The 16,154-nt window shown below is 65.4% G+C and overlaps 1 protein-coding gene across 5 annotated transcripts in view; it reads left to right on the top strand.

Annotated features, from left to right (window-relative positions):
* BCAM (basal cell adhesion molecule (Lutheran blood group)) overlaps positions 1 to 12,139 on the top strand; it is a 33,936-nt gene extending 21,797 nt beyond the window's left edge. For 2 of the 5 annotated variants that reach the window (XM_084613391.1, XM_084613395.1), the window contains 10 exons: positions 3,942 to 4,066; positions 4,250 to 4,406; positions 4,933 to 5,048; positions 5,445 to 5,586; positions 6,613 to 6,740; positions 7,881 to 8,019; positions 8,218 to 8,256; positions 9,586 to 9,733; positions 9,982 to 10,096; positions 10,452 to 12,139. In XM_084613391.1, coding sequence (XP_084469517.1) covers positions 3,942 to 4,066; positions 4,250 to 4,406; positions 4,933 to 5,048; positions 5,445 to 5,586; positions 6,613 to 6,740; positions 7,881 to 8,019; positions 8,218 to 8,256; positions 9,586 to 9,733; positions 9,982 to 10,096; positions 10,452 to 10,457 — 1,115 coding nt within the window. In that variant the 3' untranslated portion in view covers positions 10,458 to 12,139. Of the gene's footprint in view, positions 1 to 3,941; positions 4,067 to 4,249; positions 4,407 to 4,932; positions 5,049 to 5,444; positions 5,587 to 6,612; positions 6,741 to 7,880; positions 8,020 to 8,217; positions 8,257 to 8,409; positions 8,431 to 9,126; positions 9,192 to 9,585; positions 9,734 to 9,981; positions 10,097 to 10,451 lie in introns of those variants that run through there. The other 3 variants (XM_084613392.1, XM_084613393.1, XM_084613394.1) reach the window with 3 other exon arrangements.
* The last annotated feature ends 4,015 nt before the right edge of the window (positions 12,140 to 16,154 follow it).

Below are 16,154 nucleotides of genomic sequence, written 5' to 3'. Positions count from 1 at the left end.
TTGCCGCCAAAGACCCGGAGTGGAAGAAGTGGCAGTGGGTCTTCGGGGGCGGGTCCTTCACTCCGGGTGTGTTCGGCGGCATTGAAGAACCCGCTGCTGAAGTGCAGCTGAAAACTCTCCTGGGGGCCCCTGCGGGGCCCAGGGCAAATTGCCCCACTTGCCCCTCCCCTCCCCCCGGCGGCCCTAAGGGTAGGCATCAGACACCATGATGGCATTAAGCTTCTGATAGTCCCCACAAAACCAGATTGACCCGTCTTCCTTGGGGAACAACCCCATGGGTGAGGCCCATGGGCTGTTGAATGGCTGGATCACCTCTAAAGCCAGCATGTCCTTGACCTCTCTCTCCAGGTTCTGGGCTATTTTCCCAGTGACTCTGAACAGGGGACACCTGATGGGAGGATTGGCCCCCACCTCAGGGGAGAGATCCACCAGGGGGTCTTCCCTGTTCTCCTCCCGACTGTCCCTTTCCAGGTCCAGGGGTCCCCTCACTCTCCTCCCACACAGCAGCTCGAAAGGGAAGAACCCTGTGGATTCCTGGGGCATGTCCCCATACCATGGGTGGGGCAGGTCCTTGTCCCCATCCTGCGGATGCTGATTCATAGAAGTCCTCAGCATCATCCCCAGGGCCCCATAAACTCTCTCCACCAGCCCGTGGGATGGAGGGTGACCTGCAGAGGCCCGGGTGGGCTAGACCCCCCCCCCATTTCTCCCACCAGCCCTGGAGCAGGGCTGACAGGACATTGGACCCCTGGTCCGTAAGGACCCCACAGGGGACCCCCCTCTGCTGAAGATGGTCAGCAGCGCCTCTGCCCTGGGGCCTGCCTCGGTGGAGGACAGAGCCCCTGCCCCTGGGTAGCAGGTGGCGAAATCCATCACCCCCAGGACGTATTTCTTCCCTGCCCAGGTCGCCTTGCTGAGGAGCCCCACTATGTCCAGAGCCCCCCTCTGGAAAGGTTCCTCTATGTTGGGCGGGGTCTCAAGGGGGCTTCCCCCTTGTCCCAGCCTTCCCCCCCCCTCTGGCTGGGGTCACAGGACCTGCCGTGCTCCCAGGCTGCATCCCAGACTCCAGGCCAGTCACGGTGCTGCCTGGGGCCTGGATCCCCTGGCGTCCCGAGAGAGGGACATCGTGGGCCAGGTACGACAGCCGGCGGCGACACTTCTGGGGCACCCCCAGCGGCCTCCTGATCCCCCGCAGTTCTACTTCCCCTGGGAGAGCCCCTTCCCGGTACAGGAATCCCTTCTCCCACGGGAATCTGTCCCTGTAGCCCTCCTCACAGGGGTTTGCAGCCTGTGGCCAGCAAGTCCCCTCAGCCCCTCCAAGGAGGGATCCTTCTGTGGCTCGGTCTGGAATTGAGCTGCTGGGGGTGGGAGTGGGAACTGCTCCCTCTCGCGGGCTGGGCCTGGGGTCACAGCCCCACTGAGCCCTGTCCCTGGTCGCTCCCTCCTTGCCGTGGGATCACTTCCCAGCAGCGCCTCTGGACATGGCAAACCTGGTGGGCAGCCGTCCTGCCCTGCCTGTGGGTCCCCCCATTCAGCTGGGGTCTCAGCTCCTCCCTTGCTCAGCGCTGGCCTTGCTGTCCCAGTGGGAGCAGACAGCGAGCTTGCTGCTCTCCTTACTGCATCAGAGCCAGCGGGAGCCCCCTCTCCGGTGTGTAAGGGGGCGGGGAGCCCCCTCTCCGGTGTGTAAGGGGGCGGGGAACATCTTGCCCATATGCTCAGGGTTTAGCTGATAGCCATATTTGGGGTCGGGAAGGAATTTTCCTCCAGGGCAGATTGGAAGAGGCCCTGGGGGTTTTTCGCCTTCCTCTGTAGCATGGGGCACAGGTCGCTTCCTGGAGGATTCTCTGCTCCTTGAAGTCTTTAAACCACGATTTGAGGACTTCAATAGCTCAGACATAGGTGAGGTTTTTCACAGGAGTGGGTGAGTGAGATTCTGTGGCCTGCGTTGTGCAGGAGGTCAGACTAGATGATCATAATGGTCCCTTCTGACGTTAGTATCTATGAATCTCTCTGTCCCACCCAGCCCCAGAGGTCTGGTTACAGGCAGGCAGGTAACCTGAGCCTAGCAGCTCCTCCCCCCTGCCAGCCAGGTCATCTGTATTTTCACTGGTTTCAGAGTAACAGCTGGGTTAGTCTGTATTCGCAAAAAGAAAAGGAGTACTTGTGGCACCTTAGAGACTAACCAATTTATTTGAGCTTTCGTGAGCTACAGCTCACTTCATCGGATGCATCACTGACCATTTCCCTCTCCGCCGATTGGTTCCCTGGATTCAAATTCAAACCCTCGGCCATTACAGGAGCAGGGCCTGGATCCTGTCCCAAAGAGAGACAGTCACCCCCCAGCAGGGTCTCGCAGCTGGTATCCTGGAGAACCCCAACGACCAGCCAGCCCCACCCGTCCTGGGTCTGCACAGGGATCTGGGCCATAGGCAGGGCGAGGGGCTTCATCCTGGGACCCTCACATGGCCCCTCAGCATCTGGTGAGGCTGCACCATCCGGGGCCTGACAACAGTTCGCTGTGTCCCAGGGTCTCGCCACCCCAGGAATGTCTCCCCATTGACATCTCCCATCCATCTCCGATCCCCAGATGGGGAACACGATCGTGAAGACCCCCATCTGGTTGGGGACAGGACTCTCGGGGATGCCTGGCTCCCACTCCAGCTGCTCCCAGATCCTGCTATAGCCCCATTTGGGGTCAGAAATCTGCTCCTTAGAGCGGTCATCCTCCTCCAGCTGCATGGTTAACTGCTTTGGTGAACTATCCAATGTGTGACCCTCTCTTTCTGCACAGGGTTACAACGTCCTTCTTAAGGAGATGGTGACAGGCCATCACTCTGCTCTTCAGCTGTAGGTTTTTTTGCCTCCCCAAGCGGAGTGCTGCCAAAACCAAAAAAAAAAAGGGAGGGGTGGGGGGGACCAGAGTGCCACCCCTTGAAAAGAGCTGCCCCAAGCACGTGCTTGGTTTGTGGGTGCCTAGAGCCGGCCCTGGCTGGACACTCGGTCCACGGGGTGCAGTCGATTCCACCGCTGCCACCAGTTGTCACAGAGTCACTGGGCAATGCTCTGGAACTGCTCCAAAGTACTCCTCTCTGGGAGCAGCTTGTCTCCAGGACAAGAAGCTCACGCAGCTTCCACCTTCCTGGGTTTGACCTTGGAGCATTCAGCATCCTCTGCCCCACCATGCGCTTCCCACACCGAGTCCGCCCAGGCGGGGTCCTGGGGAAGCCAGAGGGTCCTGCCCCCCAACTTCGCAGTCAGACGTGACTCTCAGCCAGCCAGGAAAACAGAAGGTTTATTAGACGACAGGAACATGGTCTGACAGAGCTTGTAGGTACAGAAAACAGGACCCCTCAGTCAGGTCCATCTTGGGGGGCAGGGAGCCCAGACTCTGGTTCTGGGCTTCCCCCCTTTTCCCTCCCAGTTCTAAACTGAAACTCTCCAGCCCCTCCTCTGGCCTTTGTCTCTTTCCCGGGCCAGGAGGCCACCTGATCTCTTTGTTCTCCAGCCCCTTCACTTGGCACCTTTGCAGAGGAGGGGCCCAAGCCATCAGTTGCCAGGAGACAGGGTGTCGGCCATTCTCTGTGCAGAAAGCATCACACTGGCCCACTAAGGCTCTGCAACAATCACACCCCCTTATCCCACCACCTAAATACTTAAGAACTGCATGGGGAAACTGAGGCACCCACACAGTATTCAAAGAAAACATTAAGAAACAGTCCCACTTCGTCACAGGAATGATTTGGGGCAGGTCTCTGGCCCGCACTATGCTGGGGGCCAGACCAGATGGTCACAGTGGCCCCTTCTGGCCTTGGGGTGTGTGAACTAGGCAACTGCATGCACAGAGACCCCCAGTCACACACTCGCACTCCTGGTGCTGCTCCGTAACCTCCCCCCATGCTGGGGTAGGGGTGTTAACTCATGACCTTTGACCCCACCCCCAGATTTCACGGAGAACGTGGAGTTCACGCTGGAGTCTCCCGTGGTGATCAAGGAGGGGGACGACGTGAGGCTGCGGTGCCAGGGGGATGGGCAGCCTGAGCCGGAGTACATCTTCTACCGAGTGCAGGTATTGGTGTGGATACCCGGCTTGGGATGGGGGGATACCGGGCAGCCCAGGCCCCAGGGGTGGGACATCCCGGGTTTCCCCGGGCACCTGAGCCCTGGGGGGGTGGAGGAGGTGTCCGGGCGCCGTGGGGCTGAGCCCGGGGAGGGATACTGGGCTGCCCTGAACACCTCCCCATCCCCCCAGGCCTCCCAGGCCGTGGAACTGGCCACCAAGCAGGACGGGGTCCTGACCCTGCCCAGCGTTTCCAGGGCCAACAGCGGGACCTACCGGTGCCAGGTGCTGGATTTCGACAGCCCGCCCGAGGTGCAGCTGGAGAAGGAGGTGATCATCCACGTCAACTGTGAGTGCCCCAGGGGCTGCTGGGAGATACGCCATTTCCCCCCCCCCCAGTCAAATGTGCGTGCCCCAGAGGCTGCTGGGAAATATGCCATCACCCCCCCCACACACATCCACTGTGAGTGCCCCAGGGGCTGCTGGGAGATACGCCATTCCCCCCCCCCTCCTCCTCCCCATCAACTGTGAGTGCCCCGGGGCTGCTGGGAGATACACCATTCCCCCCCCCATCAAATGTGTGTGCCCCAGAGGCTGCTGGGAAATATGCCATCACCCCCACACACACATCCACTGTGAGTGCCCCAGGGGCTGCTGGGAGATACAATTGAAGTGGGGGAGGGGTGGCATGAGTGCCCCAGGACGTGTTGGGGGAGGGTGGGGGGGAGTGCCCCAGGGTGGAGAGGGGAGGGGTGGCATAAATGCCTCAGGGAGCTGGCTTGGGATGCTCACACCGGGAAGGGAGGGGGTATGTTTTGAGGAACCTTCTGCATTACAGCTTAGCCCATCCCTGCCCCTCTCTCCCCCCACAACAGACCTGGACCCCCTGACCCTGCACCCAGGCAGACGAGTGACAGTACCCCTGGGTGGAGATGTCACACTCACCTGCTCCGGCCAGGGCTCCCAGCCCCCCAAACTGGTGTGGAGGAAGGTGAGATCCACCGGGGCTTGACTAGGTATCGGCAGGCCCTGCAGGGGGGCCTGTTTATACAAGGACCCTCCCCCAGCGCTTAGATGCAGCCACCTCTGGGGTGGGGTGCAGGGGCTGTTTATATAGGGATCCCTCGCTTGGCACTAAGATGCAGCCGCTCTGGGGTGAAATGAGGCAGAAATCTCACAAACCGTGATTTTTCGAGGACATCTGGGTAATAGCTGATTCTGGGGAACCTGCTCCTACTGAACCCCCATCCCACGCCCTGCAGCATAGCCCCCCCAGTACCACGTGGGGGCATTGGGGCCAGCGCTGACGGCCAGGGCAGAGCACCCCCTACTGAGCCCCCACCCTGCTCCTTGCAGCACAGTGCCCCGGCGTCCTCTCTCTTTGCAGGGCAAGGAGCGAGTGGCTCATGGTGACACCCACACCCTGCACTCGGTCTCGTACCACATGGCCGGCACTTACACCTGCGAGGCCTCTGTGCCCAGCGTCCCGGGGCTGCAGCGGGACCAGACCATCCAGGTTACCGTGGAAGGTACGGAGCTCCCTCCCGGTGCACAGACGTGGGGCGTGCCCCCCAGCTGGGACAGGGCATGGGGTGGCAGATCAATGTCGAATTCCCAAGGCCGCGTCTCCAGCAGAGCAGCTAGCCCCGCGTCTCTCTCGGGGCAGAGCCCCCAGGGTGGGTGCAGCGTAAGGCTGACGGCAGAGCCGCACCACCTCCCGCAAGGACGTTAGCGATGCTGTGTCTACACCAGAGGATGGGGGCCTTTGCCAGCAAAGCCGTGCGCGAAGGAGCTGGATTTTTCACACCCCTGACGGATGGGATGGGGCCCAGGGGGTGAGAGCATCAGAGCACACATGGAGGCTCGCCTGGTACCGTCGAGCGTTGGCAGAGCCCGTGTGGGCAGGAGCGTCAGACCGAGAATCCGCCCTCCAGACACGCGCTCCAGCATCTCCGCTGCCTCCGTGTGGACCCCGAGTCTCCATGTCCAGCCATGGAGCATTGTGGGTGCAGACTCATCCATTCAGACCCGTCAGTTCTAGCCCCTCCTTGCCCCCGGCCTGCCCTGCTGGGCCAGACGAAGCTGGTTGTCCTGTATCCCCACAGGGGGTGGCAGGGCAGAGGTGGTGGACAGGCCCTGGCTCAGAACCATACCACAGGGGGCTGTGCCTGGGGAGTCCTGGAGTGGCCGGGTGCCGTGACGGGGAGTGTTCCAGGCTCAGGGGGCGCAGGGTCCTGGGGTGTCCCTTTCTGGGGCAGGGGCCAGTGATGCCCAGGAAGAGGGTCAGGGTGGGGGCTTGGTGTCCGGGAACCTGGGGATGCAGGGTGGGGCTCCCTGGGGTCAGGAGCTGAGGTAGGGGGACACCTCGTGGCAGCATGGGAGGGGGTCCATGCCAGGGCAGCTGGGGACTGGTACCCAGGGAGGAGCAGTGGCAGGGGAGCTGGGGGCGTGTCTCTGGGGCCAGCTGGGGGTCCCTGGGTGCAGGGAGCTGAGGAGGCAGAGTCGACATGGGGCCCAGGGGGTGTCTACGTCTCTGACTTTTACCCTTCCCCCAGGGAAGCCGGAGATGGAGGAGCGCCCGACCCGGCACCAGCTCCTGGCCGAGGGGCAGCGCATCCAGCTGACCTGCTCTGCTCTGGGGCACCCTGAGCCGGAGCTCAGCTGGAGTCTGCCGGGGGTGAAGGTGAGGGGGCAGGGGGAGGGGACCTGGTGCAGCGGTGGGGGGAGGTTCAGGGGGGCTGGTATCTAGGGAGGGCAGAGGTGTGTCTCAGGGTGGTGGGAAGGGGGTGGGGGCACAGGATGGGGAAATCCCTGTAGAGAAGCCCCCTCTCGCATGCCTCCACTGCACCTCCGCCCCCAGCCTGGGCTGCTCCCCCCCCTGGCAGGGAGCTCCTCTCTCCCCCCAAGGCCCAGCTGCTCCAGTGACAGCTGCATGGTCGGCAGCTTCAGAGGAGTCAGGCATTCGTGACTGAACTGGGCCTGGGAACCGGGGGGGCAGCACTGGGTGGCCACACGGGGGTCATGATCTTCCCCCGCACCCCCAGGACCCGGCTCTCACTGCGGCAGGGCAGCTCCCCCACGCCCCGCTGGCTCTGCAGAGCCCTTGTGAAGTGGGTCTCGGCCTGGCGGCTGCGGGGGAAAACATTTTGCAGTGTGAGCCCTTGTGCAGAGGGCACGTGTGGGGTGACACCCCCTGTGCTGGGAGGCAGCACGGTTCAAGTCCCCCCGGCCATACGTGCTGGAGGCTGGGACTCGATTTGCTGCTCCGTCCCAGTGTGATTGCCCTTGACACCTCCCCCCCCCCCGAACAGCCAGACAGGGCGGCAGGGCAGGAACAGCCCCAAAGGGGAGGGGCACTTGGGGGGCAGAGCAGTTGCGGGAGGCGCATAGAGCTGGGGGGCAGCAGGGAGGATCTGGGCCCCATGGTGCTGGGATGTGTACCTGCCCCCAGGAGGTGTCTACACAGCTCGCAGCCTGGGCTGTGACTCAGGTTTGAGCCCAAGTCCCTGCTTCTCTCCACACAACCTGGTCTGACTCGGGTCAGCGAGTGCTTGGGACCCAGGTCCTGAGAGTGGGAGAGAGCCCCCGTCGCAGGCTGTGAGGGTCCAAACCCTGTAGTGTGGACGCAGGTTACACTGCAGCCCCGAGGCAGAAGGGCTGGGCAGCTGGACGCTCGGGACGTTGAAATAGCGAGTCCACAAGCCCGGTGCCAGCGAGCAGCGCAGACACCCCCAGAGTGGCAGGGTCCCCAGAGTTGCAGGGTCCCCACAGGGCCACGTCCAGAGCTGGGAGAGGGTCCCTTACCCCTCGTGTCCCCACTCAGCCGGTGGTGAGCAGCACGGGGAGCCGAGTGACGAGCGAGGTGATGGTGGAGGTGACGGCGGCACTGGCCAAGTCTGGGATCTGGTGCCGGGCCAGGAACCGGTTTGGGGAGGCCACGCAGCACTTCATCCTGGAGATCGGTGAGTGGGGGGTGGGATCGGGGCTGCAGGGGGACACCTGGGGAGGTGAGTGGGGGCAGGTAGCTGGGGGGACAGGGATGGTCAGGGTGGGGTCGGGAAGGGGTAGTAGGGAAACAGAGCAGGAGGTAATTGGGAGGTGGGGGGGCATCTCTCCATCTGGGCACTGACCTGTGTGTCTGTCTTTCCCTCCCGTGGCAGAACCCCCAGCAGCTACCCCCTCCTCTTCCCCCCCAGCAGGTGAGTGCCCCTTTCCCATGGGGCTGGGTGGGGGGGTGATGCCTAGAGCAGCTGTGCCCCCCAGGCAGTGACTGGCACTAGTGCTGGAGCCCCAGGGGGCTCTGGGGGTCGTGCCCCCACTAACCTCCTTCTCCCTCTTGTTCATGCTGCCAGGGGACCCCGTGCTCCGGACAGGTGGGTGTTGGCGGGATGCGGGTGGGGGATTAACCCTATTGGGTGCCAAGCCCAGAACTGCCCAGGTGGGCGTGGGGGTCTCTGAGCCCTGCGGGGGGGGGGGAGAGAATGCATAGGGGGCTCTAGATGGTTTAGTCCATGGTGTGCACTGGGTGTCCTGTTCCGTCTCCGCCACCCCCCTCCAGCCGGGGCACTTGGCGCCTTGCTCCTTCCCCAGGAACAGAGTCCAAACAAAACCCCAAAGTTGTGGGGCCCGAGGACCAAGTCTGTGACCCCGATCTGGGATCATCAGCTTCCGTCCCTTTATTCCCGAGGCTTCCACCGTCCTCACGCCCGTGGTCAGGAGCCCCAGGCCCTCTCGGCGCTTGTGTTCCAGCCACAGCCTGTCAGATCCCCCTGCGGCTCCTACCTTGGCCCGGTCCCAGCGTCCGTCGCAGCCTGCGCTCTCCTGGCCTCTCTCGGGGTCAGCCGCACATGGGGCTGCCTGGACCCTTCAGCCCCCTGCTCACTGCCTTCAGACCTTCCTGCTATAGGAACCTCCTTGGCCTGCTTCTCCCCAGCTGGGTCTGATCCGTAGTCACAAGTCTCCTTCCTGATGTCAGAATGGGCTAATTAGGCTCCCCTGTCATTGCCAGTTTGGAGTTAGATACCCCATCGCAGGGACCCAGGTGTCCAGGCTCACCCGCTTTCCCACAGTGGGGGGCTCTGAGCCCCAGGGAGCAGCAGTGGTTTGGGGGGGAACGTAGGGGACCCAGATGTCCGTGCTCACCACCCCTCTCTCCCCGCAGTGGGGGGCTCTGAGCCCCAGGGAGCAGCAGTGGTTTGGGGGGGAACGTAGGGGACCCAGACGTCCGTGCTCACCACCCCTCTCTCCCCGCAGTGGGGGGCTCTGAGCCCCAGGGAGCAGCAGTGGTTTGGGGGGGAACGTAGGGGACCCAGACGTCCGTGCTCACCACCCCTCTCTCCCCGCAGTGGGGGGCTCTGAGCCCCAGGGAGCAGCAGTGGTTTGGGGGGGAACGTAGGGGACCCAGACGTCCGTGCTCACCACCCCTCTCTCCCCGCAGTGGGGGGCTCTGAGCCCCAGGGAGCAGCAGTGGTTTGGGGGGAACGTAGGGGACCCAGACGTCCGTGCTCACCACCCCTCTCTCCCCGCAGTGGGGGGCTCTGAGCCCCAGGGAGGCAGCGGTGCTGCGGTTGTGGCTGTCGTGGTCTGTGTCCTGCTGCTCCTGCTCATCGTCGGCTTCTTCTACTGCATGCAGCGCCGGGGACATCTGTCCTGCGGGGCGGGGGAGAAGAGATCACTGTGAGTGACCCCCAATTCCCACAGCCCCCCCCAACCAGAACACCCCTCCCCCCTTGACTGAATGCAGCACCGGGGACACCTGCCCTGAGGCGGGGGAGAGATTGTCAAGAACCCCCTCCCCCTCCCCCTGCCTGGGCCAGGTGGCAGAAATCCCTGTGTGAGCCCCCCACGCCCACCCCCTCTGTTTCCCTTGTCCCCCGTCTGTCTGTCTGCTCCCCATGGCGCTCACTCCTCCCTCCATCCCGCAGGACACCCAAGGAGGGCGGCGCGGAGGACCCGGCTGTGGAGATGAAGACGGACAAACGGAACGAGCAGACGGGGCTGCTGAGCCCGAGTGGGGGCGGGGGCGATGGGGGCCACGAGGTGAGCCATGGGGCGCTGCTGGGGGCAGCATGAGATGAGACGGGTGGAGGGCCCTGGGTGGGCAGCAGGAGGGAACGGGAGGCCTGAAGTGAGGGGGCTGTGGCTTTGGAGATGGAGGGGAGGATGGGGGAGACCCTCCCTTGGGGGGTGGGGGTTGAGACCCTGGCAGAGTTGGGGGGACACTGTCCTCTAAGCCAGGGAGTCATGGCGGGAGGGGGGAGAAGGAGAGTGGGGCAGCAGCTGCTGCTTGGACCCTGGGTTGTCACCCGCTGGGGTGGGGTGGAGGCTGCTGGTGGGGGATGGATTGGGGACATGGAGTCAGTGTGTGATTCTACCCTCCCCCCACCCCTCCCAGTGCTGAGCCCTGCCCCCAGCGGACGGCTGAACCGGGAACCCCCCCAGAGGCAGAGGAGGCTGGGACTGCGGCCGGGAGAAGATGGGCTTTGTCCTCCATTTCCCCCCCAGGGAGCTGGGGGAGCATTTACTCCTTCACCCCCAGTTCTTTTTGTGTCAATGCCTCGTTTATATCAAGAGACTTTTTCAGATGCCCGGGGGGCTCCCCTTGAGCCCCCCATGGACTCCCCAGCCCCCCAGCACACACTGTCCCCCTATGAGTTCCATCCTCATGGATTCCCTGCTCCCCTCAGCATCTGGAGAAAGGGGAGACCCCCACCTGTCCCCAGTTATGGGGGTCAGGGCCAGGTGGGCATGTTCCATCCATGCCCAACCCTCCCACAGCACCCCCCTGACCCACATCCACTACACCCCCAGCAGCCCCCCAGCTCTGGTAACCTCAGGATCTATCCTGCCCTAGCGCCAGGGTCCCCCCTTACCCACAGCACATGCCCCTCAGGGTCTAACTGCTCATGGTAGCAGCCCCCCATCACCTTCCCTCCACCACCTCCAGCATTGGTACCCCCAGAACACACACCCCTCCCCCCCTCTGCCCTTCCCTGTGTCCCCCAACACCTACAGCCTGTTCCCCCCCCCCACTGGGCTGTATGACCAGGTGGCCCCCCGCCCGGTACTGTATTTGTCTCTCGTTGTGAATGTTTTTTTACGAGACCTGTTTGTTTCCCAGCATTTTGGGGATGGTTCTGCTGCCCCCCCAAGGGGTCTATTCCTATCTGTGCCCCCATCCCCGGGGCCTTCTCTAGTCGTGACACTGGCTTGGGATGTGGGTGTTTATTTTACTGCAATGTCTGTTGGGGGTACTGGAGCTGAGATGCGGGGGGGAACCTGGGGGATCCCTGAGATGGGGCAGGCCCCCCACAGGAGCCCTGTTCTGGCAGCTCTACTAACCCCTCCATGGGATCCCCCAGACCTCCACCTTCCTGCTCCGAGGTGCCAAGAGCCTGGGGCCCTCCCCCAGTGAAAGACCTGGGCCCCTGCTCCAGCCACAGGGGCCATGCCCCATCCTCCCACCCTGGGGAGCTGCAGTCCTTCGCCAAGTGCTGACCCCTCCCCCCCTTGAGCCCAAATGGGGCTATTTATGGCTCTCTCCTGCCCCCCAGCTCAGGGGCCACCACGGAGGGGCGGGGGGAGGGAGCACGGTCCCCACCCCCCACCAGAATTATCCATCCCCACCATCATTCCAGGCCTGATGAGGCCCCATCATTCCCAGCACCCTTGTCCCCCGTCTCATTGGCATCCCCCAGCTCCACCAGAAGGGGATGGGGCTAGGACCCTAGGCCCCCCTTTTCCCAGCCAGCCAGCAGGGGGCAGCAACCCCCGAGCAACCCTCCCCCGGCATGGGCCACCACCCCCTTGGGAAGAGCCTTGGGGGAGGGGGCTCCAGCCGGGGTGAATTTCCCCCCCATCCCCAGTGGCTGGTCAGTCTAGTCCACAAGCCCCCCACATAGGGGAACCAGCTAGCTGGGGGGAGGGGGTCATAGGTAAGATGAAGCCCTGAATATCAGGACATCTGGTCACCCCCCCCTTCAGCTCCAGTGGGGGTCCCCCCCATTATTCTGCCTGTTGCCTGCTGCCCCCCCTTCTACTTTACACTGAGGCTAAGTATTAAAGATTGTAACGTCTCCCCCACCTGGCTCCCGGTCTGTACAGCGGGTCCTCTGCTGCTCCGAGAGGCATTTCCTGCCCCCCTGGCCTGGCCCTGGGCCCCTTTGAACTCCCTGCCTGCAGGGCGGGATGCTGGGGGGGTTGTGTAAACAGAGGATGCCTCTGCCCCCCTCCCCCTTCGCCCAGCTCCTGCTGGGAAGCTGCTCCTGGGTGGGGCAAGTCCCTTGGGGATTTCTCAGGGAGGGCAAATGGGGTGGGGGATTTTAGGCTCTGGGCCTCATTGGCGCTGGGGGTTTGTTTGCAGTTGCAGAGATGGTGAAAAGCAAGGCCCTTAAAACCAGCGCCAGGGGAGTGGGAACGGGGCGAGGCGGGCGCCAGGGGAGTGGGAAAGGCACGAGGCGAGGCGGGCGCCAGGGGAGCGGGAACAGGGAGAGGTGGGCGCCAGGGGAGCGGGAACAGGGAGAGGCAAAGCAGGCACCAGGGGAGCGGGAGTGGGAACGGGGAGAGGGGGGCGCCAGGGGAGCGGGAACGGCACGAGGCAGGGCGGGCGCCAGGGGAGCGGGAACGGGAACCGGGCGAGGAGAGGCGAGGGGGGCGCCAGGGGAGTGGGAACGGGGAGAGGGGGGCGCCAGGGGAGCGGGAACGGCGCGAGGCGGGGCGGGCGCCAGGGGAGGGGGAGCAGGGTGGGGCGGGCGCCAGGGGAGCGGGAACGGGAACCGGGCGAGGAGAGGCGAGGGGGGCACCAGGGGAACGGGACGAGGCGAGGCGGGCACCAGGGGAGCGGGAACGGGGCGAGGTGAGGCGGGCACCAGGGGAGCGGGAACGGGAACCGGGCAAGGAGAGGCGAGGGGGGCGCCAGGGGAGCGGGAACGGGGCGAGGCGAGGCAGGCGCCAGGGGAGCGGGAACGGGAACCGGGCGAGGAGAGGTGAGGGGGGTGCCAGGGGAGCGGGAATGGGGCGAGGCGGGCGCCAGGGGAGCGGGAACGGGAACCGGGCGAGGGGGGCGCCAGGGGAGCGGGAACGGGACCAGGCAAGGCGGGCGCCAGGGGAGCGGGAACGGGGCGAGGCGAGGGGGGCGCCAGGGGAGCGGGAACGGGGCGAGGCGAGGCAGGCGCCAGGGGAGCGGGAACGGGAACCGGGCGAGGAGAGGTGAGGGGGGTGCCAGGGGAGCGGGAACGGGGCGAGGCGAGGCGGGCGCCAGGGGAGCGGGAACGGGAACCGGGCGAGGGGGGCGCCAGGGGAGCGGGAACGGGGCGAGGCGAGGCAGGCGCCAGGGGAGCGGGAACGGGAACCGGGCGAGGAGAGGTGAGGGGGGTGCCAGGGGAGCGGGAATGGGGCGAGGCGGGCGCCAGGGGAGCGGGAACGGGAACCGGGCGAGGGGGGCGCCAGGGGAGCGGGAACGGGACCAGGCAAGGCGGGCGCCAGGGGAGCGGGAACGGGGCGAGGCGAGGGGGGCGCCAGGGGAGCGGGAACGGGGCGAGGCGAGGGGGGCGCCAGGGGAGCGGGAACGGGGCGAGGCGAGGCAGGCGCCAGGGGAGCGGGAACGGGAACCGGGCGAGGAGAGGTGAGGGGGGTGCCAGGGGAGCGGGAACGGGGCGAGGCGAGGCGGGCGCCAGGGGAGCGGGAACGGGAACCGGGCGAGGGGGGCACCAGGGGAGCGGGAACGGGATGAGGCAAGGGGGGTGCCAGGGGAGCGGGAACGGGGCGAGGCAAGGGGGGCGCCAGGGGAGCGGGAATGGGGCGAGGCAAGGCGGGTGCCAGGGGAGCGGGAACGGCGCGAGGCGGGCGCCAGGGGAGGGGGAGCGGGGTGGGGCGGGCGCCAGGGGAGGGGGAACGGGAACCGGGCGAGGAGAGGCAAGGGGGGCGCCAGGGGAGCGGGAACGGGGCGAGGCGGGGCGGGCGCCAGGGGAGCGGGAACGGGGCGAGGCGGGGCGGGCGCCAGGGGAGGGGGAGCGGGGTGGGGCGGGCGCCAGGGGAGCGGGAACGGGAACCGGGCGAGGAGAGGCGACGGGGGCGCCAGGGGAGCGGGACGAGGCGGGGCGGGCGCCAGGGGAGCGGGAACGGGGCGAGGCGGGCGCCAGGGGAGCGGGAACGGGAACCGGGCGAGGAGAGGTGAGGGGGGTGCCAGGGGAGTGGGAACGGGGCGAGGCGGGGCGGGCGCCAGGGGAGCGGGAACGGGAACCGGGCGAGGAGAGGCGTGGGGGGCGCCAGGGGAGCGGGAACGGGACGAGGCGAGGCGGGCGCCAGGGGAGCGGGAACGGGGCGAGGCGGGCGCCGGGGAACAGGAACGGGAACAGGGCGAGGCGGGCGTCAGGGGACCGGGTGTGGGAACAGGGAGAGGGGGGCGCCAGGGAAGTGAGAGCGGGAACGGGGCGAGGGGGGCGCCACGGGAACAGGGCGAGGAGGGCGCCAGGGGAGCAGGAGCGGGGCGAGGGGGGCGCAAGGAAAGGCCAATACACAGACCAGTAGACACCTTGTGCTAACTTCTGCCCCGGTGCAGGGTGCATGTAGACTTTCGCCCATCGTTTTCACCAGCGCCAACCAGCATGAGCCTCTGAGTGGGGTGTCGATGGCTGTAGGCAGAGGGGACGTGGCCCCTTCTTGGAGCCCTGCTGGGCAGGTTTGCCACCCCCCACCCCACCCTGGTAATTGGGGCCCCTGAGGGCTGAGCGTTGCCGATAGAGCCAGGACACAAGGCTGCAGGTTGGGCTGTGGCCAAAGCCAAGGAGACGCCCGCTAATCTGGGCGAGGAGTGTGGAGTGGGCTGGAGGCTTTCCACCTCGCGGGTGGGCGCACTGGCTCCAATCTGGCTCCAGGACATCATGGAAGGAGGTTGGCTAAGAGGCGTCTCTGGGATTTTGTCATGCACAAGTCCCTGTTTTCCTGGCAGAGGGGCTGGAAAAGGCATTTCCTCCCCCACCCCTGTCCTTGGGGAGCCCATGCTATGGAAAGCTCCGCAGCTACATGCAGGGCCCAGATCAGTTGACAGACAGCCAGCGCCACCTGGGCTGGGCTTCCTCCCCACTCATATAGCCAGGGAGAGAACCCAGGAGTCCTGGCTCCCAACCCTCCCGCTCTAACCACTAGGCCCAGCTCCCCTTGGCATCTGTGTCTCTGAGCTGTGCGGCATCCCCTGGCCCTGTGTCCCATGCTGACCGTTCTGTGCCCAGCTCCCCCTCCCCACGGGCAGTTGTCCCCCTGCTGCGGCCAGCACAAAGCCGTCAGTGAGGCAGCGCTCACCGATGCCAGCTGCACACCCAGCTTCACCTGTCTTGGGGGGCCCAGGGAACCAGCGTGGGGGGGGGGTTGCCAACTGCTGAGGGGGCAGCTGGGTCACTTTAGTTCGTGTCCCACACGCCTGGCCCCTCGCTCTATGCAAGGCGCTGGCCCTGACCCCAGCCCTGGGCTATGTAGCACCTGGCACCTCAAGGGCCCTGATTGCGATAATTGGGCTCCTGAGTGTGACACTGATACTGGTCCCCACCGACAGCCCAGGGGGCGAAGTGCATGGGGCAGGGAGCCAGGCATCCGGCTGGAGCCAGGCACCTGAGAGCCTGGGTTATTTCTGATGCAGCCCAGTTCGCCCCACTCAGCTGCTGCCCAGGCTGGGAGCCTGGGCCCCTCGGGGCACCAATTTCATGGGTTAGGTGGGGAGCCTGTGGACCTGAGGGGAGTGGGGGGAGAATGCAGAGGAGGCTTCGGCCAGCCGCGTCCTCCCACGGCCGAGAAGGAAATTAAAGCGTTAGCTGCCGGTTAGCGCCGCATCAGCGCATCAGGCTCGGAGCGGTGGGCGGGCGCAGCTGGGCAGCAGCACTGGGAAAAGAGCATCAGGACTCCTGGGTTCTATTTTACCAGCCCATCTTCAAGAGGGGAGTGAGGGCTAGTGGGTTAGAGCAGGGGCCTGGGAGCCTGGACTCCTGGGTTTTAACACCCCCTCCTAGGAGGGGAGTGGGGTGAAGTAGTTTTGTGGGGGGGGCAGGTCCCCCTGTGCCCAGCTGGAGGGGCACATGGGGGTGGAAGGAGGGGGGGACAGGCTGCT

Source organism: Lepidochelys olivacea (assembly GCF_965140295.1).
Source record: "Lepidochelys olivacea isolate rLepOli2 genome assembly, chromosome: 24".
NCBI lineage: Eukaryota > Metazoa > Chordata > Testudines > Cheloniidae > Lepidochelys > Lepidochelys olivacea.
This window is presented reverse-complemented; position numbering and strand designations above follow the sequence as displayed.